The following is a 27,422-nucleotide window of genomic DNA, read 5'->3' as shown; positions in this document are numbered from 1 at the left end:
TTCGTTTGCCATGTGAACTTTGTTGTTCACACTACAGTGCATACTAAGTTCGGAACCAACCCCCCTAAAATAACAGCGTGAACACATCTTGAGAGTATGGAGCTCTGGTGGTGAGCATGAACAAAGGCTTGGCATTTAAAATGTAAAGGTGCAAAGCATGAATAATGTACAGGAACAGTAATTTCAAACATCACATTTACATACCAAGGTGTACAAAAACATAATAGTAGGCAGTTTTATTATTAAATGGTTGTATTTTTCCTTTGGAGAAAAACTAAACATTCAAGCTACAGTATATTGACTAAATAAGTTAATATACAGTCAAGCCTGCTAATTATCACACACGGCTTATTATCTTCAATTTGATGTTTGGTTTTTTAGGGTATTAATGAACTCCGGTCAATAGCAGCTCTGCTGATTGTAACAATATATGCTCAGTCCCTTTCAAGTGATATTAAGTTTTGACTGTATTCTCAAATCAACAAATTAAATGAACAGTTATTTCAGCAGTAATAAGTTCTTCATGCCAATTGGTAGACCTCAACAGCCATGCATTGGTGGAAGGATACTTTCAATAAAACTTTATTTAAAGTTTAAAATCAAATGTTTATTTTATTTTATTTTTATAAAATAATAATGAAGACATTTTTAAAGTGCAATAACACTTGAAGCAACCTCATGTGTCTTTGCTTACATATGCATTCTCCTAACTTTAGTATACTGTGAAACATTGTATAGAGTAGCTCACTAAACATTCAAATGTAATCTTAGCTGTGGAAATACAGTACAGTACATCATTGATCAGTAATCTTTTTGTGCTGCTGTATAACTTGATTCCTTCACTTAATTGTCTCCAATACCCCTTTCTTAGCAAATTAAAGAGAAAGTACCTGTATCATGTAATAAGTAACTGCCTTGCTGTACTTTTTAGGTTCTGAATGGTGGACAACAATTAAATGATTCATAACCCTGATGGATCATCTAGACATAGGCAAGGTAGTAGCCGAAGACTAGCTAATGGAAATGCACAACAAAAAATGCTGTCATTTAGATTTTACATAACCAGCTGCTGGTCAGCATTTTAGGAACCATCACATACCATGGTCAAACCCCTGGATGTATCCTCCTCTAATGGATTTTAAGTCATGTGAACAGATTCAACAGGCAACTCAAGAGCATCCTATACCCCTTCTACATATCTGCCCTCTGTACAGCTGCATCCATGTTACACTTCCATAGAATACACACAGAAAGGTCAGGAGATCATTTTACAATAGTTTGTGCAAGGTTGTGAAAGGCCAAAATAAAGTGATGCTGAACGTCTTGCTCTACTACCCAAATTATATTACGAATTAAAAAGATACTATGATAATGAAAAAAATACTGGACATGATAAGTTAAATAGATAATATCATCACAAATATCACAGTGCAATGATAAATCAACCTGATACATGCATATACTCACAATGTTACAGAACTGTATAAAATGTAATTATGGACAAAGCCTAAAAAAGTGTTTCACAGTAAAATGAATCTTATTTTGAACTACCAGCTTATTTCAGTCTAAAGTCCCTTTCGCACTCCTACCCATACCCAGGACCCAGCGACCCACCTCCTGATGTGGGTCGACATGCTTTGACCCGGGTTGAGAGAGACAAAATGCATGACGGCCTTTCATGAGTCAATGCAATAACAAACAGCCACGCCTTCATGCAGGTTTGAATTCCACAAGGAACATTTCTGTTTATTCTGTTTAGCTACATTTTTGTTGATTGAGATACAGCATGAGCCATATTTCAGCAGGGGTGTAGAAACATTTGCTTAAATCAACATTTAGGCTGACTCTTCAAACCAGATAAGCTTGGTTGGAAGAGTCAGTAACAAGCTGCTTCCGGGGCATTGATACGCTTATTGTGCTCTTGTGTCTGTCACCCGGGTCAAACCTGCTTTATCAAAATCAGTGTGAAATCGTGTACCTGACCTGCATGACTCTGGGTCCTGACCTGGGTAGAGCATGCCACTGTGAAAAGGGCTTAATAGTATATGTCAAAGAGTGGGCAAACCAAATCTCATAGCTATACCTAACATAGGCTGTTTCAGACAAAGTGTCTTTACACCACATTTCTGTTGATCTAGCCTCCGCTGCATATGTCTATGGCAGCAACTAGAACTAAAGACCAGTTCCTTAAACACAGACTTATTAAACAGAAAAATGAATTAAATAAAACAAAACAAAACAAAACAAAAAAAAACACAACATTCAAAATGATTGCAAATGTTAGGTAACGGACAATAAAACATCGAAGAAAATGTTATCTGATGCGGCTACTTTATAAAAAGACTGATAAGAAAAGTCAAACCTTCAACTCGAACCACATTTTTTCCCTATTCTCTCAAGACATACAGTAGGACTTCCTTGTAACTGCCTGATCCTAGAACTTTGTCTAGTTGGTTACTGAAGGATAGCAATTGCTCTATTTATGTGCACAGTGTAATCTGATTCAAACCACCTATTTCAGGAATCCATTCCAAAATCATTCTTTATATTCTGAATGTAAACCAGTTTATTGCTATAATCAGATTAAAGTGCATAGCTTCAGAAGCATTGATACCTATAAAAACAAACACATCTCATTAGTTTCTTTACAAATAAGTCATATAAAAATGTCACTGGGTTACCATTATAAAGTCCTTTAGAATTAGCACTTTAAAATGTCTATACTTTGTGTAATTTGGCACATGCTAAGGGAATGGATTGTAGCAGTCAAATAAAATGTGTATATTTACAATAATGAAAATAAACAATGAATTTATTATTTATGTTACAACAGTGACTATGTAAAAAAATAAGCAAACAAGTGATTTAATTTTACAATTCATTTAGGCTAATTTTGTAGTGTTAAATCATCTTCTGGGATATTTAATATCTGTAAAATAATGTATTCATGTCACTATTGTAAAACCTTACAATTATAACACCAACCCCTGTGAACTGAACAAACCACTGGAAAATGGTTTGTGACAATAATATCTTGAACTCTTTTGACTCTGCAGACCTGTTAACTGGCCCTTGTCTTCGGCATGTCTCTGTACATTTTTTGCATGACTTATTTTTGTAAAAGATACTGAAACTAATGAATTAATGAAATGATATATTATAATATATTATTTTATTTTCCTCTGATTACACCTCATGTCAAATGTTTAGGCCCTGTACATATACAATACACAACGATTAACAAAAATCCAAATTGGATTGCCCTCAATTCTTAATTCTTAAGTTTTAAGAACTTAAGATCTGTGATCTGTTTACATTGGCAAATTAAAAAGGTGGCTCTAAATTGTCTGGATCTTTTTTAAATAAAGAACATACAAAAATCAAGAAAAAAAAAAAGAGAACCTCAAAATATACCCTAGCGCACATTCCCCTGCCTCCAGAGATGCAATTAAAGTGATATCTAGAGCAGTCAAGTCTGCACTTACATCAAAGAAATTATAGCCTTCTATTGCTATTTAGCATTTTCTGTGTGGTGTATAAACTAACAGACAACAAAGCATATCTTGGTCCTCCTTTATACTTTATATCTAACACACTGTAATTCTCCAGATGCTTGAGGTTGTAAGACACATGCTTGATCCCATTATAAACTGTGGAGCCTACAACATAACAGTGATGGTGTGAGTCAGAAAATTTGATCTATGTCCAGTTGTTTAAAATGAGTCATAGAACTGTATGTGCTGTGTTGACTGTGACACTTTTTGAATGGCCTTTTGTTGTATACAGTATTTAAAAAAAAAAAACTAAACAAAAAAAAAAACTAGCGCTCATAAATCACACTAAAGGTAAGTATATGCATCCAATCTTCAGTTTCAGCCTGGATTTTCTTGCAGAAATCTGATGATCACTTTGTCCCCTGCTGAGATGTTCCTGAATTGGCTACTGCGATCTCAGTTCCCTCTAGGCTACATATGATGAATATTTATGTACTGTGAAGCAGCAATACACTGCTGGAAAGAGACTGCACCGTGCAGGGGCTGTCAGGTATACTTTATTTTCCCTGTAGCAGCAGCACAAGCAGTATTGGCGACAGCAGCAGCAGCACCCTGACTGCCCACATAGAGAGGGTCCAGGCAAGCAACCTTGGCAGCAAAGAATGAATGGATACAGTGCAGCACTGCAAAGAGATTTGAGAATTCCAGTTCCTTTAAGAAAAACAGAGAAAGATGCAATTTATATACAGTAGTACATAAGTAGGACTACAAAATGTTATTGTGAGGCTGGATAGCTAACCAGCAGTTGTATTGTATTTGTACTGTGTTTTTATGAGACCTATATTTATTTTCAGTTGCCCTAACAATATTATAATACATGACAGAAACGCCATTTGCATAAAATGATTGATTTTATTTATATGCCAGTGCTTTCTCACATAGACAATTTGGTTATTATGACTGTCATTTTTAAAGCTGCTCTTAAAAAAATCAACAACATCTCTTGATGGCCCAAATACAGTTTTCCATTATAATCAGAGCAACACTCATTTTGCTCAGTCGTTAGAGATTTTCCCCATATTCACTGGACATGATCGAAGTCTGTGCAGAGGAAGAGACCTCAAATTTGATTAGAAGATATGTGCCTATAACTTAGAGAAGAGAAAGGAAATTCCCCTTGGCTCATGGAGAGCTGCCTTCACTGGGAAGCAACCAATACTTCGCCCAAGGGGGATTTAGAGGAAGAAAATGGGAAGACGACAGTGATAGTTAAACCTTTCCGGTTCTATGTTGGACCAGGTCCGACATTACAATTTTTTCCCTTTCCAGTCCGATGTCGGACCCTGTCCGACATCATCAAAAAGATGTTAAGAACAGGTGTCAACAAACAAAGGCTCAAATAATATCACAGACATTTGAAGAGCTTTTTGAGATGTTATAGTAATAAAATAATGACTTGGATCACATTATTGAGGAGTTTGAAAACAAATGATCAGGAGAAGATTTAGCAGTATGTACGACTATGAAGAGGTATGTGAAAAATACAGCGAACAAGGGGTGGGGCTTGGCTGGCTATGCAGTGCCTTATAAACCTGTTTTATTCAGATTTTTTTTTTTCAGATTTTTTTATAAACAGTATGTGTAAAATAAACAACACATGGGAAAATAAACAGGACCTGGCGCACCTGACAAGCCATGATTAAATGGAAGTTTAATTTGCCGGGGGTCCCCCTTGACTCGCGGAGAACCTTCTTCACAGAGGGCAAACCCAGCGGTGGCTGGGCTTCTAAGATTGGGAAATGAGCTTTACTTACCCCAAAAAGATGACCCCTGGTATCCCACAACTGTGCCACCAATGCAAAAAAATTCATGATTAACCCGTTGATTAAAGTCTAATTTCACTGTCCCTGGTATCCCACAACTGTTTTTTTTTTTGGGGGGGGGGGGGGGGAAGAAACCATGTCATATTTATTTATTTATTTATTATTATTTTTCGACCTGAAAAAAATAAACAAGGATGAGGGATCACAAATGGAGATTAGATAAAGGGGCATAAGAACATAAGAACATAAGAAAGTTTACAAACGAGAGGAGGCCATTCGGCCCATCTTTGCTCGTTTGGTTGTTAGTAGCTTATTGATCCCAGAATCTCATCAAGCAGCTTCTTGAAAGATCCCAGGGTGTCAGCTTCAACAACATTACCCCCCCCCCTTTTTTTGACCCCTGGTCCTTGGGGGGGGGGGGGGACCAGAACTGAACACAATATTCAAGATGAGGTCTTACAAGTGCATTGTACAGTTTTAACATTACTTCCCTTGATTTAAATTCAACACTTTTCACAATGTGTTAGCCTTTTTTATAGCTTCCCCACATTGCCTAGATGAAGACATTTCTGAGTCAACAAAAACTCCTAGGTCTTTTTCATAGATTCCTTCTCCAATTTCAATATCTCCCATATGATATTTATAATGTACATTTTTATTTCCTGCGTGCAGTACCTTACACTTTTCTCTATTAAATGTCATTTGCCATGTATCTGCCCAGTTCTGGTAATTTGAATGACCTTTGGGGGGGGGGGGGGGCAGATAATTCAGAACAGCGGAGAAAACCAAAGGCAGCAGCGAGGCAAAGAGATTCCATGACTAGATTTTCTCTCAAAAAGAGAGTAATAACCTTGGAAGATTGTGATTATGAATATAGAATGGCGGTAGTAATTGGTATACAGAAGATTCAGTAGCTGTAAATAACTTATTTTCATGTTCATTTCTATTTCTGGCCCAGGGGCACCAGCCTGTTTCATATCCCATGCATTTTCCTTGAATCCCTACTGCTTTCAGTTTTAGGTGCGGGACTTTGTCAAAAGCTTTCTGGAAAAAACCAGCCTGTTTCATAGGAGGAGTGTATAGATGGTGAGTGTTGCAGCCATGTATTCTTGATGTTGATGACAGGAGATTGTGGAGGAAGGTTCTGGTAACCTCGCTGAAAAAGGATATTGCTGCTCAAGAAAGAGTGCAAAAAAGAGTGACCAGAATTATTCCAGGTTTAAAAGGCATGTCATATGCAGACAGGTTAAACGAATTGAATCTATTCAGTCTTGAACAAAGAAGACTACGTGGCGATCTGATTCAAGCATTCAAAATTCTACAAGGTATTGACAATGTTGAGCCAAGGGACTTTTTCGACCTGAAAAAAATAAACAAGGATGAGGGATCACAAATGGAGATTAGATAAAGGGGCATTCAGAACAGAAAATAGAGGGCACTTTTTTAGAGAATTGTGGGAGTCTGGAACCAACTCTCCAATAATGTTGTTGAAGCCGACACCCTAGGATCCTTTAAAAAGCTGCTTGAAGAGATTCTGGGATCAATAAACTACGAACAACCAAACGAGCAAGATGGGCAAAATGCCCTCCTCTCGTTTGTAAACTTTCTTATGTTATGTTCAAATTCCGTTGAAAATCAGGTTGCTGAATTGAAGTACAAGCAGGGGAAATAAATAGTCTTTTGCATGAACTAGGAAGGAGATAATGACATTCTGATTGAAGGGGTAGGAGAAATCAGATTTTGTTTGCAGAAGGTTGTGAAGGAGAACAAGCCAGTTGCATGGGAGGAGCTGGTAGAAGGTGCAAGGTCAGCAGCCAAGTATTCTTTAGCTGATGAGAGGAGACTGAGGAGGGGTGAATCAGGTTGGTTGTCAGTAGGGGCTCCAGAGGAAGGCGCTGAAGTCGATGGAGCGTCAGCATGTAAATAGAGATCAAGGGTTTCAGATATGAAATTATCGTAGAACAGGAGGGAAGTCCACACCCTGATATCTTTCCTTGCTTCCTGAAGAAATAAAAATTTTTGCTGTTGTAGAGAGAGCGATAAGACATAAGTGAAATAAGCAGCTGATTGAAAGGATTGAATGAGGGAACGAATACGTTCCAGTTTATCAGCCAGGAGACTTGCTTCAAAGGGTGTCCAATTATTATGTTATCCCGAGGAAATCTAGTGAGTGGACGGGACCGATTTTTTTTTTTCTCCCCCCCACCCCAAGAGTGGAACTCTGACTGTAGAGAAGAGTGATCTGAATTGTGTAAATGTTTCTGCTCCAAGGTTTGGGAGAATGAGGAGAAAGTCATCCAGTAAGTGCAGCAGTAAAAGTACACGGTATAGCAAAAATAAATAAATAATTGCCCCTTCCATCACCAAACAGATGGCGGATGGAGGGTTGCATGGGCATGACTTTGAATGCATCTGAAATGTTTGCTTTGGCTAGCCAAGCTCCCTGGCCAGATAATTCAATGGAATGGATAGCATCAGAAATGAAGATATAATGCAGAGAAAACTGGTCTGAGGGAATGAGTGAATTAACGTTGCTCATTGGTGCACCACAAGGGGCGGAGAGGTTGATGATAAGGTGCTTCTTGCGTGATCATTTTTTTTTGTGGCAGCACCAATAGGATTGATTCAGAACTGAGGGAAGGGGGATTTGGGGTGGAAAATTCATTTGCGATCGGGTGAGATGGGGATGTTTTTGGGAGTGGAAGTGATGAGGAGAGATGATTGACATTTGTAGGAAAGCAAGCAGATGGAAAGGGAGTGCGTGTCACCTCACATACTGCATATGTTGAGGGACCAGAATTGTTTGGCTGTGCAAAATGTAGTGTTGAAATTATTACATATCTGTTTTCCGTCTGTGTATTTAATTGGGCGGCCCATTATATCCTTGACAGTGGAAGTATCTAGAGGGGCTGATGAATGGATAGAGAATGGGTCAAAGAGGGAGTTCTTGAACCTGGGATGTGTCTTGGATCTGGTAATGGGGGATTTGAAACTAACTAAACCTGCACTTCGACAACAGGCAGGAAGGAGTGATACCAGTTCCAACATAACAAACCCTTTGTAGCAATATGCAGATATTGTAGACTTGTCAGTCAGAGACAGAGAAACCATTTTTTAAATCAATTTCACATAGCTTGGGGTTTAAATAGGGGATTAGCAGATGTTATTGGTATGAAGGAAGTAGGGGGAAAAGCCTTCTTTCATGTCCCCCCAGATAACACAGTGTTTACAAATCAAAATCAGGCCCTATATTTTATTTTCAAAAGTAAGAAAAAGTCCTCTCTATTAAATCCCTTATAAATACTTATTTTATTTCTAGTAACTTTATTTCCTGTGACCGGTTGGTGCCAAAATAAAAATGAAATGATATTAACCTTTCCAATCTCCAGTCAACTTGTTCAACTCCATTATTCCCAGAAAAACAGCACCTGGTTATTATAAACTAAGAGATCCCGTAGATCTGGTTACCTTGGCTTCGATGTGTTTAGTTTCCGGATTTTGAAACAGAAACTTTATCTTGCTCTTTCCATCATCCGAAGAACCTTTAAGTTGGGAAAACTTGTATCTCCAAAGCACAGCCTGAAAGATCAATTGATTTGTATTTTGAACAACTGTTAGACCTTGTTAATATATATGGATAGATGGCTTACCATACATATTTTGGCACACTGTACAGCTGTGGCCAAAAGTTTTGCATCACCTAGAATTTTAGAATTTAGACATTATAAAAAATAAAAATAAAAAAAACCTCTATGAACATTATGTAGATCTTTTATTTAACATTAGGTAATCAAAGAAACTACAAAATGATACTGCAAAAGTCTAACGGAAGCCAACTACAAGTACAACATTTCATGATAGATTTCACAATGTCACATTTTTAAGTTAAATTAAGTTAGTTAAATTTTTTAGGGTTTAATGCAAATTTTACATAGAAGTTTGATCAAATTAATTAGCATTAACAAAGGCTTGTCTCCTGACTAGCACTGCAACATATAGCTTTCAAATGTCACTGTATTTTCTATCTGAAATCTGAACATCTGTGTTATATCTGAAGGACAGTAAACATTACATTACCCAAATCAATGGTGTGGTTGGTCATTAGCCAATGTATTTGCATTAAGATAACGATTCTTAAAATAACATATGGTATGTTCTTTCTAAGTAAGCTCCTTAGGTGCTGGCTTGATGATTAAGTCTGAGATAGAACATAATTAGTGTCTGTTGTGGTATTGTTAAGTACATTACGTGGGAGTTTTCTTCTGTGTTTAGCACTGTTTGTGTATAATCCTATGCTTACGTTGTATACAGTGTTGGGTTAGCTTACTGCCTTTTTCAATTAAAGCAGTACTCTGGATATAAAATAAGAGAAACCTGTAATCTCAGATTTGTGTGTTATATCTAAACAATGTTACACGGTTAAACATTGTCATATTTTGCATGGTATATTGCATTATAACCAAACACAGAGGTCAGTGCACAGTTAACCGTGTATAATTTGTATGCAGGTGGTATGTGAAGTGAAACATGTTTTGGAGTTTCACAGGCATTCTGGAAGTGGTCAACCATGCAATAGAATCATTACCTCAGTGTGAATCAGGATTGGTATCTGATAGTAACTCTACAAGCAAATATCCACATCGACACTAAGAAAATGTTTTCATCCAAGACTCCCTCGCATGTAACAGAGGATATAGATGTATATGTTAGCGAGCTCTATATTAGCCATCATTTTAGTTTTAAAGTCAGAATACCTAGCTTATCACGACGTGTACTTAATGTCATGTTTTTATTTATTTATTTATGTATTTATTTTATCCAAACTGGAATCTTTGTTGTTTTACAGCTGTATTGTCAATAGTTGTGACTTCTTACATGTCATTAAGTAGTAATCACTATAATTCAACTGTAAACCACTGCCATATTTTTTAAAATTTTTTTAGGTGAAGTGTATTTTATTAGTCTCTGTTTCTTGAAATGGGTTAAAAAAAAAACAACAACAAAAAAAAATAACAACACAGAAGGCCTGTACTGGACATCCGGGGAAATAAAAGCACTCAAGGTTGCATAAATCAAAGAAGAGTGATGGACCGACCCATTTATGTTTCCTCTGCTGCATCCATTATCACTCTTCACACTCTCCTGCTGAACATGCTAAGTGCTTACTGACAAATAAGGTGTCAATTAATGATCTGAAATATTTCACAATTAGTGAAGACACAGGACTGTTTATTGCCAGATCAATATTATTTTCATATAGAGGGGATGCTTTGTTAAGTAGAACAAAAAATGGGTCTGCAAGAAATGAAACATTGTAATATAAGTAATCTTACAGTGGCTAGAAGGGAAAGAGTAGGTATAATTTGTTGAGAAAATATTTCTGCCTTAACTGTCTTAAACAGAGGTCATATTGAGATTCACCGCCTTAAGATTGCTCCAAATGCCATTCTCAGACACACTGGTTTGATGATAAACCTCCTCTCCCCCCATGGAGACTACAAAAAAGTGGTTAGTAAAGGATTCTCAGTTCAGGGTGAGTGAACACGCAGGCCACACAACCGGAAAAGACAGCAAAATCCTAATCTTCATTTTAAAATCTGAGATATAAAAAACCTACTAAGTGGAGTAATCTATAACGACCACCAGTGGGAAATGTTTTGTGGTTTCTTCCTTGACTTAGCTTGATTTTGAATTTTTTTCATATTAATGGGCACTGATTAGATTCTGGAGATGATTTGATCAGAGCTACCAAACTAGTGTATGGCTTACATTATTTTGGCACATGGGTATATCATTTTATACCATACAGTAGATGTGACAGTAAACTTGTGGTTTTGCTGTTATACTATTGACTAATCTTCTTTACATTATTATACAATATATTATAGCCCTGATTTCTCAATAGGGTACTTTGTTTATTTTAATTGACAGTCTAGTATTCTATTCCACTTCCATTATGAGTTGGTGTATTGGATTTAGTCATTTGAACCAATTTTAGCATATTATTTATTTTATTTGTATTTAACACAATCTGAAACAAAGCAAGCACTGCTTGTGTACAAATGAAAATTAAGACTAGAAAATGAAGACAGATTATTGCTTCAAGTATGCCACTGCATCGAGAATACCCTAAGGTAAGTTTCTATCGTGATTAGAGTTGATCGAAGCATATCGTTTTTAAAATATGATTTTTTTGTTTTTTAAATGTCAATGTTTTTAATTTATACCAAAAACATAAAAAAGTGTATTATATCCTTAACACTAGAACTACTGGGCATACATACATACATACCCAGAACTACCACAGCTGTCTTTTTTACGTTATATTAAAATGCATATAAAACTACTGCAACATCACACACTACAAAACTGTGTTAAATGTAGTCAAAACAATGACAGTCTATGACAGTCAAAATGACAGCTGCAGTAGTTCTAGGTATTACATATTATATCTCCACAACTTTCTGCAACCCTGGGTCTAGTGATGATTTGAGATGTTTAATGGTAAAAGTCAAAAAACACAGGTGCCTATCTGCCAAATCAGTGGAGAAAAATAAATGTAAAAAACGTGATGCGCCAAAAAGACCACTCTGGTAGTTCTAGTGTTAATGATTTCAGTGTCTAAGGCCTTGTTGTATTGTTTTGGTTTTATTGTCGTGTAAATATTTAAATTAGACACCCTGCTAAATCCATGATACTATCCTTAATTCAAAAGTCCCATGAGATGAAAAAAAATAATAGAAAGCCTAATTAGAAAGCCTGTCTGATAAAACAAGCAATTCAACAGACATGATTCAACGTGTACATTCCAATATTGTCTGCAGAACAGGCTTACCTTTGATGCTGCATCAAAGCACACAAATCCCATGCTGAAATCTATTGTGAGCCCCATAAGGTGACTTTCCATTATACAAGCATATGTTTTGCACTGAAAAAAAAAAAAAAAAGTGTTACAATATTAAATTACTGAATTAGAATGCATACAAATATCAAGGGGTGCTGAAAGTGCACAAAATCAACACTTGTCATTGATATGATCTGACTGGTTTATGAATCATACAAAAGTGGCACTGTTTTACAAACCAGAGCAAAAGTGTTTCTGGTTTACAAATCAGAAACTTTAATATTTCTGATATTCATATCAAGAGTACATCTTTTTGTTCTGATTAATAAACCAGAAAAAAAAAAAAACATATCTCTGACTAACAATCACAGTACAGTGATTATTTACAAATCATTTAAGCTTTACATATAGCCCAAATAAAGGAATTATCTATAAATAAAAAACAAAACAAGTTTTTGTATATCGAACTTGCAAATGAGAGAAAAAGCAGGTCAACTAATATTCTTTACAAATAACACCTCACGCTTACTTGTAGTCTTTTTGAAATATTTGATTTTTTATCAACCCTGTGCTAGATGAACAAATCTTGTTATGAGGTTACATATCTGTGGTTGTAGCAATGCTATATGACCGTATTTGTTGTTATTCATTTTCACGATGAATGCCTGCATGCCTACAGAAACTTCGTAGACTTTTCTACGCTCAAATTTTTTGACAATTACCTGTTTGTGTATTACATATATGTTATCTATATAAAGGCAGCTGTTAAAGAGTGTCACTTTACATGTCACTTGAAAATATTTAGATTAATAACATATGTGTTGGTTTTGAGATACCTGTATCCTTTCAACTTCAAGAAAGGTTGCTATCTGGAAGGCTTTTTCCCAGATAGATAATTCACTCTCCAACTCCACACTGAAGAACATGTCCTCCCCGCTTTCAGTCTGAACGCTGAAGCAGTGTTTCCGCTGGTCCACAAGGTCACTGTCCTGAGAAAACCTACAGTTACACAATCTGCCACACATCATGCTGAGACTTTGAGTTGATTAACGTACACACCTCAGGATACTGAATGAGTAGAGAACTACATATTAAAATTACCTATGCTTAGAATGAATTCAGTTGTAATAGCTAGAACATTCCTGTTTTAAAACAAAAATCATATGATCCAACATGAACCATCTTTATATGAACTTAACTGCACCATGAGCCACATCCAAATGTTCCATTACATGTACACACAATTATGAATTACAGAGCCTTATGGCATTTTGTAAATCAATATTTGTGCTACATTCTCACTAAAAGAGGCCATTTAGTAGACAGCAATGCTTGAAACCTGAGCAGACTGTTGCATTGGCCTTAAAAACTTACACTTCTTTACATGGGGCAGGGCATAGCTTTAAATCATTTCAATTAATAAATCAATCAAATGTCTCCATACCTTTAAAATTTTGCACATAATTTCATACATAGTGAAGGTCTTTTCAGCTTTGGTCCAGTCCCATGTTGTTACCTGGGAATAGTTAGAGTAAGAGAGGTAATCAGTGTCTGGGTCAGGATATAATTTGTGGGGTTGAATTGTGTCTATGTTACCACAAATTGAAACCGGTCTGTGTTTCTGTACCGGTCGCGTAGCCACGCAGTGTTAGTCTGCACAACATCAACAAAACTTTTATTTTACTAATATTTTATGAAGGCTCAGTTAGTAACTTCCTATGACAGTTTTATACAGAACATTAGTAATTCAGTTACAAGCAGGACTCAGTTTCAGGAATTCTATAAAAAGTTGTATTCTTTAAGAACTGGGGTAGATACATGAATTTCAATTGGTCCAAAAACGAGGGCAGTTTTCAGGCAGAAATACAACGATTAACATACCTCAGGAACAATCTATTCAATAGAGTCCAGTGTTATTACAAATACATTCCAGCAACATAAAGTGCCTCAGCGGTGTGCCAAAATACACACATTCCTGTTGAAACAATTATTTAAAATAATAAAAAGGGATAAAAAGTCCCAGTGTAGTTAGGTTTATTTTTCAGATTCAAAAACAAAGAAAACTTTCATCTTGGAGTTGAATAGGTTAGGTTGTTTTTTCCTAGTACTTTTGGTCATCTTTTACTGTGACCCCTAACCACACTTAGCAGATAACTGTATGTATAAATGTATTTATTTTTTACCTTTCAGTTTCATAATTCAGCCCTTAATTCCACTTAATTAAAACCCATTAACATAATAAAACACACACAATTAAAATATATTTGTTTGTAAAATGAAACAAAGATATGTAAAAAGGGTGTGTGTCAGTTGTCTATTATTAATACAGACAGAGCAATCCGTGACAGTACCTAAGTTATGAAAAAAATGTTGTCCTTGTTACATCCAAGATATCAATCTAAGTAAATACAATTGTGGATGTAAAGTAATATGGACACATCTACAGTATGTCACCAGGTTGGCCCAGAATTACTACCTGTCTCGTGATAGTATGATTAAAAAATAAAAATAACACATTTTCATTGAGCTTTTGAGTCTGAGGAAGGTAGGGCAGGAAAGGTTGTGTTTTACATTTTGCATGCATGCTTTTCATTTTCACATTTATGAACAGTAAATGGTTTATGGATTTCAAGACAAACTGTTTCAAGTTTTACTGAATGTTTAAAGGTAAAGGGCCATTAAAATCCATGTCCCCCGGATACATTTAAGATGTACAGTGTAATGCACCAGCACACTTAATGTAAAAATGAAATGACCACTGAATGTCAGAATCCTAAGTAGTATCAAAAGAAACGTATCATTTATATTTGAATAAATTTCACTAGATGTGATCGAAAAATGACAAACTCTGTTTTAGATCATATGCAGTGACTTTTTATTGTGCTGATTAACAACTGACATCACGAAGATGCTGAAAAATAATCTGTCGATCTTGGGCAGGTGTTGTGATTCTTGGTCTCCCAGTTCGTGGCCTGTCATTGACAGAGTGGGTCTGGTTATACCATCTCACCAGGTTTAAAATTGCTTGCTGTGAGCACCCAAGCCAGCGAGCCACAGTACACTGCCCTAGTCCAGCCCTCCAACATGCCGATTGCCCGAAGGCGCTGCTCTCGTGCAAGAATGTTTTTTTTTTTCTGTGATTTTCTTTGTTGCTTTTATTCAAGTTTGCAAATCAACTGCTGAAATTACTCCAAAACCAGTGTCCAATCAACTGTCTCACTAATTAGGTGAGTAAGTGCATATGCTTCAGTCAGTCACTCAAGTGTGTCATGGTCAAGGATAAATGGTCACGTGATTAAAAAGAAATGCAAGTTCTATTTTACCAAGTGCATTTGTCAATTTCTTGGGGTTTATATAAAACAGTTAAAAAATAAATGTGCTATAATATTTAAGAAATTTACGAGCATATATATATATATATATATATAGATATATAATATATAGATTATAAATTTAATAATATATATATATATATATCATATCAGTTGTATGTTTGGAGGATAACAAAGTGTTTTATTGCCATTTTTGTATTCCGCATTGCTGCTAGAATAAAGACAACATTTTATGATCTCAATATATCTATCCTTTAAAAAAATAAAAAAAAAATAAAAAATAACCCTAAATTGAAATCCAATTTAAACCATAATATAGTGTAGAGTTCTGAAATTATTTCACCAGTCCAGAAATTAGTGTATAAAGTTCACCAATGACCTCATTCGTGAATTTAAGGACAGGAATTCGCCTACATCCCTGTTGAGGAGCAACAAATATACTGTAATAAATCATCAATGCTGCACAACAACTCTTCACAAGTGGTTTGGCAGCGATCTACCTACACAGTTTGCTTTTTAAATCTCCTCTATCTTCTATCTGCCTGGTATAATGCAGTGTACTGCGAATGCCAAATGTGGCCTCAGTTTGTGCAAGGGTTGGTGACACGCTGAAGTTAGATTGCTCAACAGCCATATATGTAGGTAGGCTGTACTGAGCTTGAGTGATCCTTGTTGCAAGACTTTTCAACCACCAGCTGTGCTAATTGTGTTTGTTCACAAACGGCTTCTAGCATGCCTAAAGAAAAACTTAATTCAGCAGGTGGCAACGATTATGCCTGAGAGTTTGACCACTTTTCTACTGCACTGAATAGGAATGTGGTGCCACTGGTTCAAGCACTTTTGCTGTGATTTTGTTCATTTTGTATTCCCCCAAAGAAACATTACACAATCGTTATAACTTTGTTCTATATATGGAGCTTTTCTATTTGTTTGTACCTCATTATAATTAGGGCTTCTAGTTTTCAGTTTTTATTTTCCATCTCTCTCCCTCTCTTTAAACCCTAATTAGTAGTTGTTAAGCCTTAACTGAATACCAGATTGTTTAAATTAGTGACTCACTGCTAGAAACTAATGCAGTGGAAATTAATAAGGTGAATGCGACGATTACAGCCAGAACAAAATGCAGGTTCAAATAGAATCAGGTGAGATCAATGCATGTCATTTGTTAATTCAATCACAATATGATGGTAAAAACAAACAACTTCCTTTGGTAATTAGTGTTTGATTAAGAAAGCGAATCGGCTCAGAATATGTTTAAAGGGACATCGCGTGATCAAAATTAAAACCCGAAAAATAGAAGCCCTAATTATAATTTAAGAAAGTCACTTTATTCAAAAACTCAATAAATCTGATTCACAAGTTACCAATAGAATGGAACTATGGATGGGACAGTATAAAATTTGCATGGTATGGTAACTGTTAAAAAAATACAGTGATAACCATGGTACACAGTACATCGTGCAAGTTATAAAATAAAGGCTTAAAAAATGAAGAAAGACTAACGTAAATCACTTAAATTACTCTAATTCACAAAAATAAAACCAACAAATCACAATTCCTTTCATTCAATGATTTAAACATTTGGTATTTAATATTTTACTATACTAAATAACTTGGTACGTTTCTTTTTTACAAAGACAATAATAATAATAATAATAAAAAAAAAACACACACAAAAAAAACTAAAGTTGTACACTCCCAATGTTATACTACAACAGTATTAAGGTCTATTATTTATTATTAGCTCAAAATGATGTGGTGCTGTAGTTTGTTAAAACATTTTAACGTAAAATTAAATAAATAAATAAATAAATAAATACTTTGTTTAGCTGATGGTAAACAGAATTGGTAAATGATCAGTCTTACTGCTTAAAACGCAAACATGTACCACAGGTTATTATTTAAGAGCAGAGATGAGTTGTTTATTTTTTCAACCGGATAAATAAAGTATGTATAGCAAAAAAAAAAAAAAAAAAAAAAAAAAAAAAAGTATTACTGGATTTAAGCTGCACATCACGACATTGCACAAGTTAGCTTCCAACGATTATTACACATGTGGAGTTTGTAAAAAAAAGATTTCTTCACTTACATAAGACACACACTTACATAATAGGCTATCCTGCTGCAGTTAATGTGCTAATTTTCATTGAGACATTGGTCGTGTTCTTATAGCACAGATTTCCATAGTTCTGCATGGTGCTGCACAGAACCGTGGAGATGCGCTGTAGACGTCACTCAACACCCACAGAAATCTGTGCAGATTCTACATAGCCCAGCGCAGCTTTGAAATGTTACTGCGGGAGGCTGGCTGTGGCTGTGAACCAAAGGGATGATGCAAAGATCACGAGTGACCTGCTAATCGTAATGCAAATAGCCACTACAACTACTGCTACCACCATGTTAGCGGAGGGGAACAACATTTTATTGTTATACAATGAAGCCTTGAACAGCCTTGTCAATGCTATATTAAATAAATAAATCAATTATTTAAACAAACAAATTAATAAATCCATGATAAGTGATAATAATTTTACAATAAAGATAATCCAGGCAAATGTAAATATAGCACATTGAAAATGATTTGCTCTGCCGCAAGGTTTGGAGAAGGCGTTTCTCTAAAAGCTGCGTGTGACGTCAGAAAGACAGCAGCCAAGAGCAGCCGACGCTGCAAGCTCTGGGTAGCAGAACGCAGCAATTGAAACGTGTATTCTGTGTCGTTGACAGTTTTCTTCAAAACTGTTATCAAAATACAGTATCAGTTCACAAAAAGATCTTCCTCAACACTTTGCTAAGGCTGCAAGTACCATCGCTTGGTTGCAGTTGAAAAATGTGTTAACCATTGTATAAAAGAATTACGATAATTGTGGTGTATAATAAAAGTAACGGTATTAATACCATAATGTCCCTAAACTGCGGTAAACCAAGAAATCGGAATACCGACCCATCCCTAAATGGAACTATTATTGACATTCAATAGTGCAAATGCAAGTAGCAAGATGCAAACAAAAAATACAGTACTTTCAAGGTTTATACAAATGAACGATGCGTGTGTTTAGAATACAGAGCTCTGCTTTCCTGAATTTTCCTAAATATATGTACTAATTACCCTGACAAGAAAAGAATCACAAGATAAAATAATGTCATACCTATTCCGACCAGGAGTGGTCAAATTGATCGATACATATAAAACATATTATAACAATTGTATTTATCAGTCAGGACTTACAGCCATGTATTGAAGTTTGATTATATGAGTCTGCATTGCTCAAGTGAGCAGTCTGTTGACATTTCTATTCAGTGAGCCTCCTGATAGTCCATGAATCATCTTTGACAGCTCACAGCAACCAGCTGTCTGTCTGCATTCTTGTTACTATAAGTCACTTGTTTTTCTAAGAAATTAGCCCTTTGCAGTCCTATGTCGGACCAGGTCCGACATTACAATTTTCCTTTCCAGTAAAGCACAGGTCTCTAGTCTTTTTTTCTCTGGAAAAAGCCGAGAAAACCTTTCAGTGGCCGAATGGAACCAAAAAAAAAAAAAAAAAAGAGCGTATCTCAGAGCTCCATGCATTACAGCAATAACACGGACATAACAAAGAGGTAGCTGCTTCTGCATCCAGCACGCAAAGAATATCGTTGACATTTGCAGAGCTTTTTGAGATGTCATAGTAATAAAACAACGACTTGGATCACATTATTGAGGAGTTTGGTGACAAAATAAGTGATCAGGAGAGGATTTATCAGTATGCTTGTCTATAGAGAGGTATGTGAAAAATACAGCGAACAAGGGGTGGGGCTTGGCTGTAGATACAGTACTGAGTGTTTTTTGTGATTCAATGCCTTTTGAACCTGTTTTACTCTGAAAAAAAACCTATTTAAACAGCGCGAGTGAAAATAAATTGGACCTGACGCGCCTGACGATAACTGAATAAATGGACTGCAAAGGGTTAATTGTTTCCTGTGACAGAAATACAATAAATCTTGGTTTTAAATATCCCTCTTGACCCGTGAGGGTGCTAAGCAGCGAGAACAGAGTCTACCCTTGGACAGGCTGGCCTAAAACAGTTCTTTCCCAAGGTTCAAAGGAAGGCGGCCAGCCAGGAAGGGGGTAAGACTCTGTTGCAATAATGAATTGACCCAGAAGGGAGACAATGTAGCAGCCGTAGATTGGAGAGGCGGTTGCACTTGTTTACCAAGGGGTCATGTGTGACAGCATAAAAGGGGACAGAGAATCGTAATCTGTTCCTTCGCTTTGGTTTGTATTAGAACATAGAAGGACTGTGAGAGACCCCAGAGAATGTAACATGTAAATGTGTGTTTTGTTTGTTTTTTGTCTGTCAGTAATTTATCTTGTTTGTAAATTGCCAGACGGCCAACATGTTTCCGGAGCGGTTGCCATGGGCCAGCACAAAGCTGGAACAAAGCAGTGTTTGGAATTACTGTAAATTCTACTAAAGATGAGACGGACAATGACAAATCTTGCTCTGAAGCAGACTGGCTTTGCAAAGATGAATCTTCCAGCAGCAGTGACCCCAAAGGCACAGGAGATCCCGTGGGAAAAGAAGCAATCCTGTGGCAGCCCCTTCATTGCACTAGTATATGCCTGTGGAGCATTTGGTGCCAGAAGCCTGGGTTACTATTGATAGCTGTGCCAAATTCGCAAAACAGTCTGCGGTAAGTGCACTGCATATTTTGAAAAGCGCAAGATCTGTGTGATTTGTGCCAGCATTTAGACTTTATAAATTATTCTAAATGATTCCCATTCTGTTCAAAGGTTTATTTATTCATGTAAATCTGATTGCAGTATGTCTGTATATAAACACATAGCTTTGGTTGCATATATGCACTTTGTTATGTAGGCAATATAAACCAATGGACTTCTCCTTGCTCTGGAGACAGCAGGGCTTGTGCCAGCCTCCACTTCTGGAGCAGCACCTCCAGCTCTATTGGCTGTGGTTCTGGCAGCCCCATTTCTTCTCTCCACTGCTCATTTCTCACTGCTGCTCTGTATTCTTATTTATTCTTTCTATTATCTCTTTAGATCTTCCATTTTCTCTTTTTCTGAGTCTATAAGGGTGTCCACACATGCTGCCACCATATGTGAAAGAATGCTAACTAAACAGAACAGGATCAGCCTTGTCTATCCCAGGACAGCTAAGCTGTTTGCCCGACACAAAACAAAACAAACAGTTAACACAATCATACACACAGTACCTTCTGTTTTACTGCTTGGCAGCAGGGCACACACCTTCCTGCTTCTCTCCACTCTTGAATTAATCAAACTGTGAGGCTTATATGCCCCACAGTAACAATTGTGGGCAGCTGGCTCTAATTTACAATTATGCCAACTGCCAAAACAATTAACAAATAAATAAAACAATTAGCAAATACACATGTTTGGCAGGGAGGATTTTTAACCCCCTCCCTGCTCTGTTAGAGTAGATTATAGTTACAAAACACTAGAGAAATTGTGGGCATAAATAAAGTCTGCTTTTTTACTTTTTTATAGGATAAGTTAATCAGTACATCCTATACTACTCCAATTCAATTTAAACAACTTAGCAAATACTTTGAGGTACAGAGGTTAACACTAGAAGCCCCGTGGCAGTCATTTTGGCGGTTTTTGGTTTTAAAATATAATTATATAATTAACATATAACATATGTTGTGTAACACATATGTACCTTTCTGTACGTATGTATTAAATATTCTCACAAAGCATGAAACGTGGGAGTGCAGAAATAAAGGAGATAGATTACATTATACCTAAAAGCCCCGGGAGCAGTCACATGGACGGTCACACAGAAAACAATTGTATTTTGATTATACAGAACGATATTCTACTTTATTATTTTTATTTACCTGTCAGCAATGTGTTTAGTTGTAATTAGATTAGTCTCCACTCTCTGCCTGAGTGAATGACTGACAGTCTATTGTTTTTCAATCAGCCTTTTCAAAGGCTGGCGCCTGCTTGGCAGCTGTGCTGTTTTGGTCAGTCAATTAGAATCGGGACTAGTGAAAATATATACCAGAGACCGTGGAGTTTTACAACGCAAGAAAATATGGAGTTGATGTTTTGGATCAGGTGGCACGGAAGTGTTCCGTGAAAGCTGGCTCCCGACGATGGTCTGTTCAGGTGTTTTACAATGTATTGGACCTAGCAGCCATCAACTCCTGGGTACTTTATAAAGAATGCACAGAGAAGAATTTACCAAGGAGAGAATATATTTTACAGTTAGCAGACAAACTTTGTAAGAAGAATTTAGAACAGAGGGAGACTGACAAGCGTGTACCCACAACTGAAGCTGGCAACCCCGTTGAGAGCAGCAAGAGACGTCAATGCTAGGTTGGCAAGTGCAATAAAAATAAAACTTCGGACAGCTGTGCCCTGTGCAGAAAGCAGGCATGGAGAAGCGCATTATCTATGTTGATTATGAACAGCCTTAGATTCAAGGTGAAGGAATACCTTTTTGTTGAAAAAAAATAAAAATAAATTAGACTTTTTTTTATAACTTCTTGTGCTCTGTGCTTCTGTAAAAGGTTTTCTTCTAAGTTTATTTATCTACATTGTTCAGTTGCTTTTGTGCATTGGATAATAAACCGATTGCTGTTGAAAAGTTAAAAATGTATTGCTATTATTTATTTTTATAAATATGTATGTTGTAAATCGATGTCTGTTCAGATATTTATTTATTTACATTTTCTTGTTTTGATTTGTAAAATATATATATTATATATATATATATATATATATATATATATATATATATATATATATATATATATATATAATATGCTTTGGTTGTTCAGATGTTTATGTAACATACTCAATAAAAAAAAATCACATGTGACTGTTTCTCTACTATTTACAGTGTTTTGAAAACAAGCTGTCTTCTACAGGCAAGCTGGGCTTTTAGATATGAGTATATCTCAGGTCCTTCTAGTGTTAGGCAATAATCAACCAGAGTCAATAAGGTACCACCGTTATCAGCTGCAAATACAATACTGACATTTCATTCAGAAGGAATTTCTCCCTGTTTAAATGTCATAGCTTTCTGTCCACTGTTATGATCATCCAAATGGAACGAGAAAGGGACTTGGGCCACAGCTCAATTAACATTTCAGCTGGAGGGAAGTGTAGCGTCAGAGTGGGTCCTAATATCATTTAGTGTAAGAAAGTAACAGAATTGAAATATACAGGGTGGATTTTAAACCTTTCTCTGTGTCGTTTTGTTTTCTGGTCACAAACTCCCCCACTGACAAAGAATACTTTTAAAAAGAGTCGAGTTCCAGCATGCAACCAACTGGAATAGAGATACCATTCTTGGACACTCTAATACGAGATAACTATTCTAGTGTTTGCCTTGATGGGGGAGTCCGCTGTCTAAAACATCTAAAATCCTAAAAGTACTTGTAATAAAATCTCTAACTTAGCCCCGATTGATCACTGGAGAAAGAATCGGATGCACACTTGAAGTCGACATAAATTGAAATATATTCAATTTATTGAGCTAGCCATGCTGGAGTTTGCGGTGGAATATCCCAGACATAACCAAATGAAGACTGCACACACTGGTGGAGGATTTGAAGTGAGAATAACCTTCTGAACCAAAAAATTATATATATATATATATATATATATATATATATATATATATATATATATATATATATATATATATATATATATATATATATATATATATATGAGTATATATGCTTTAATATATATATGAGATTGATTTAACAATGCTTTGATTATTAAATATCAATTATCAAACATTAATGAAAGTAAATATTTGTTTTACTAACGATACCCCTGTTAAGACTAACCTTCGTTTTAAATAGCTTTTAGGATGCAGTTGTAACCTTTAAAGAAACCAACCAGTGGGAGTGGGGTGTCGTTGTTTCAATTCTTTTCTGTGCTGTTTAGTTAATTATTCCTTTCTGTATTGTTTTAGTTTAGTTGTTGAACCTTTAATTTCTCCTTTATTTAGTTTTATTTTTAATAAAATTGTTCCTTTGTATTCACTAGAAATGTTGTCTAGTCTGATTATTCTGATAGAGGTTGGGTTCTACATGACTTGAATTCAAAACAAGGTATTTTATTATTAAGCTAGTATTTTATTTAAACTAGTCCAAATACAAATATATCTTGCAAACTACCGAAGCATTTGGGTACCAAAGCAAATACAGATTCAATTGAAACATAAGTAGCAAAAAAGTTGATAGTCAGTCAAACCTGGTGGTCAAATACCACATTCACATCATAAAACTAAAACCACCATTTGCTCTGTTCAGGGTAACCAAGGCTTAGGGGGCAGTGAAAGAGTGGTAAGACAAGCACTGGACTCAGTAAAGCTCAATAGACACCAGCATTAAGCAGAGTAACCATAGATTTCAAACAACACATAATTACGTCACCACAGGCTCCCTGTTAAATGTACAGTACTATTTTCTATGGCACAGAAACGTCAATATGCTTTCCTGACCTTCACATGGAAAGTCTGACATTTCTCTTGAATTATGAATGACTTGACTGAAGTTTATACAAGGAAAAAGCTCAAAAGTGTGAGACCTTTTAAAGGGGCTGATATGGCATGGGTAGTATTTTTAGGGAAGAAGAGTGAAATGACTTCATTCTGTGGAAGCAATGTCACCTTTCCATTTTTGCCTTGCAGTAACAGGTGATCTTTGTTGTTTTCTACTGGGTAAAGAATGCAGTTCCTAAATTTAAAAAAATAAAAAGACAAAATTCAAATATGTTTATCATTTGAACAGATTTAACATTAAAAAGATTTAAATATCAAAAACAATGAGAGCTGTGACATTACAATTGTATAAATAATGTTTAAAATAAACTAAATATTTACATTTACTGTTTTAATGTTCTTCAAATAAAGTTACAGAATTTTACGTTAAAAAACAAAACAAAAAATTTACATAGCATGTACATAGTTATCAATATCTAAGTATAATTATATATATATATATATATATATAATATATATATCTATATATATATATATATATATATATATATATATATATATATATTTTCCCCGACTGTAGAGCACATTTAGGGGATAGTCTGTCAATCAACCTAATCTGCTGTAATGACCAGAAGATGATCCCAGTTAATTCCTTGGAAGTTTTTCCAAGAGGATCCCAGTGTGATCAGGAGGGTTATTTGTACCAGTGACAGATCTGAGGCATTCTAGCAGGGCAAATAGTCTCTGAATAAAGAACTTTGGTTTCCAGAGCATTAAATCTGGTACCTTTCACAAGCATAACATTCATCATAAAATCTAATACAAGACAAACGTCATTCAAAGAATTTTCTTTACAGACAATCTGCCAGTTTGTATTCAGAATAAAGTTTCCCAACATTTGATTGTCAATGTACAGGGACTTCATTAGACTTCTGATAGGACTGTTTTAAATAGTTATGAGAATGACTCCCTTGGAGCTATTATAAGACACAAAGAACTCCTGATGTGCAATATGGCTTTACCAAATTAACATATTGTCAAGATTTGGAACCTCAAAGATCAAAGTTCATCTCACTGGAAACTGGTTCATGAATAATTTGTCTGAGGCATAGTTTGGCCTAAAGCAAAACTGTTTCAATGAAGAAGCACCTTGAAAAGCAGAGTTTATAATTTCTACATTTTCAGATGGATGGCACATACAGGGAGGGACAGAATGTTTATTCTTTTGAAATTATAATTACCTGGTGAAAAGATATTAAGTATCAGTTGCAGCACATTTTATTTATAAAAATCATGGTGTTAGTGTTCTTTTTTTAAATGCCTGGAGAAAGAACATGTGAAGCCTTCTCAGAGAGGTGGGAATATTAAAAAAAAAACCTTACTTAAAAGAGAGGCATGCTGGATTTCAATACACTAAAGGTCTAAATGGTGAACTCAATTTAAAATTCTTTATGTAGCATCTTAGTACTTTTGTTTTGTTATTTTGAGAACAGACTTTTTTTTTTAAATATTAGAGAGATGTTATTGAAAATGATACTATGCCCTAATTATGAGATGTGGATTGACCCAATTAACAGATTTTCATCATTGTGTTCTAATCATTGACCCTTCGCGGTCCTATGTCGGACCAGGTCCGACATTACAATTTTCCCTTTCCAGTCCGATGTCGGACCCTGTCCAACATCATCAAAAAGATGTCAAGCACAGGTCTCTAGTTGTTTTCTCTCTGGAAAAAAAAAGCTGAGAAAACATTCAAAGGCCAATAGGAGCCAAATGAAATGGAAAAATGAGCATATCTGAGCAATACAGATAACCCATGCACCACAGAGATAACATGGACACAAACACAGGAGATAGCTGCTTCCGCATCCAGTGCTCAAAGAATATCAAAAACATTTGCAGAGCTTTTTGAGGTGTTGGATGGCATTATTGGGGAGTTTTGTGATAAAACCAGTGATCAGGATAGGATTTATCAGTATGCACGGCTATAAAGAGGTATGTGAAAAATACAGTGAACAAGGGGTGGGGCTTGACTGGAGATGCAGTACTGATGTCCTTTTGCCATACACTGCCTTTTAAGCCTGTTTTACTCTGAACCAAATATTTTAAACAGCGTGTGTAAAATAAACAGCGCATGTGAAAATAAATTGGACCTGACGTGCCTGACAAGTGCTGAATAAATGGACTGCAAAGGGTTAAAGAGCTTGAATTGTATAATTTAAAATATTACTTTGTTCTAATTGTGATATGAATTGACTAATACAAAATTAATTGACTTTTGTTATTGCTTATCTTCATTTCATTATTAAAGAGATGTTTTTAATTTGATGAATAATTGTGAAATGTATTATCAATGGTATCATGTTCTAGTTATGTGATGTGACTTGACTAATTGAAAATGTTACCATTCTAATTGTGATGTAACTAACTGGTACATTATTAGTCTATTTAAGTGAGTTCTGTGATGATTTGACTCAATTTCATGAAGAACTAGTGGTCATAACACCACTGTCACGTTTGTATGATAAATATATTTCTGGACTTAGTCTGAGAGTGCAGTCAATCTGTATTTTGTGAATATATACGTTTTGTTTTACTATGCACCTCACCAATTGTTGATAAGTGCTATAGCTTTTTGTGATTTATTACAATGACCTGGAAAATCTGCAGACCAGCAAAACTACAACACCTTATCAAAATCCGATTTTTATGCAACACCCTGACAGAATCTGGTGAAACATTTGTCTCCAAAGTTGTTCTGTAGGGTGATTAAAATATATTGTTGAATATTTTTGTTCAAGTCTAAATAATTCAAACTAAACCAGATACCTCTACATGTGTATTTGTAAATTAATAAACCTACACACAGCAGAATGTGTTGACATGTGTAGAATTTGGTGCATGATGAATACTTTAAAGCAGATCTAAAAGTGTCAATTTCCTTTATACTGGGACTCGGGAGGAATATGAGGTGGTTCTATAAATGGTTCACATAAAAAACTGATAATAGGCAATAAGACACATGTGGTTTTTATGAGCCTAGTATTGATTAATTACAAGTTTCAATAAACTAAGGGTTTAACCTTGTCAGGAAGAACACAAGGAGCTACTGTCAGTGCATCTGAAGAGGCATTGTTAAACAGAACAAAACCAGCTCGATTGGAATATAGCTGAGGGCTTTTTTTTATATTTTAAAATGTCATGTTCTGTAGTTTGGCTACTATTAGAGGCAGGATGAATGCATGCTGGATAACTGTGTATATAACATAATATGTGAACAATTTTCTACAATAGTGTGCCATGCTGCACATGATTTCCAGGCTCTTATATAATTTGAAAAGCACATTTACCCCTGGTCCATGCACACTGAATTAAGCACTAAATCTAAATGTATTGTTTGATCTTTTTTTTTTTTTTTTTTTTTTTAAATCTCTGAAACT

General features: G+C 35.6%; 1 protein-coding gene across 1 annotated transcript in view; it reads right to left on the bottom strand.

Moving 5' to 3' along the window:
- Positions 1-2,919: 2,919 nt before the first annotated feature.
- Positions 2,920-27,422, bottom strand: part of LOC121313824 (gamma-1-syntrophin) — a 65,071-nt gene continuing 40,568 nt past the window's right edge. Inside the window, exons 14-18 of the mRNA XM_041246617.1 lie at positions 13,606-13,677; positions 12,998-13,150; positions 12,153-12,245; positions 8,786-8,896; positions 2,920-4,205 (exon numbers count right to left, since the gene is read on the bottom strand). Coding sequence (XP_041102551.1) covers positions 4,041-4,205; positions 8,786-8,896; positions 12,153-12,245; positions 12,998-13,150; positions 13,606-13,677 — 594 coding nt within the window. The 3' untranslated portion in view covers positions 2,920-4,040. The remainder of the gene's footprint in view (positions 4,206-8,785; positions 8,897-12,152; positions 12,246-12,997; positions 13,151-13,605; positions 13,678-27,422) is intronic.

Source organism: Polyodon spathula, chromosome 4 (assembly GCF_017654505.1).
Source record: "Polyodon spathula isolate WHYD16114869_AA chromosome 4, ASM1765450v1, whole genome shotgun sequence".
In the NCBI taxonomy this organism is placed as follows: domain Eukaryota; kingdom Metazoa; phylum Chordata; class Actinopteri; order Acipenseriformes; family Polyodontidae; genus Polyodon; species Polyodon spathula.
The sequence above is the reverse complement of the archived record's forward strand: the minus strand, read 5'-3'. Positions and strand labels throughout refer to the sequence as shown.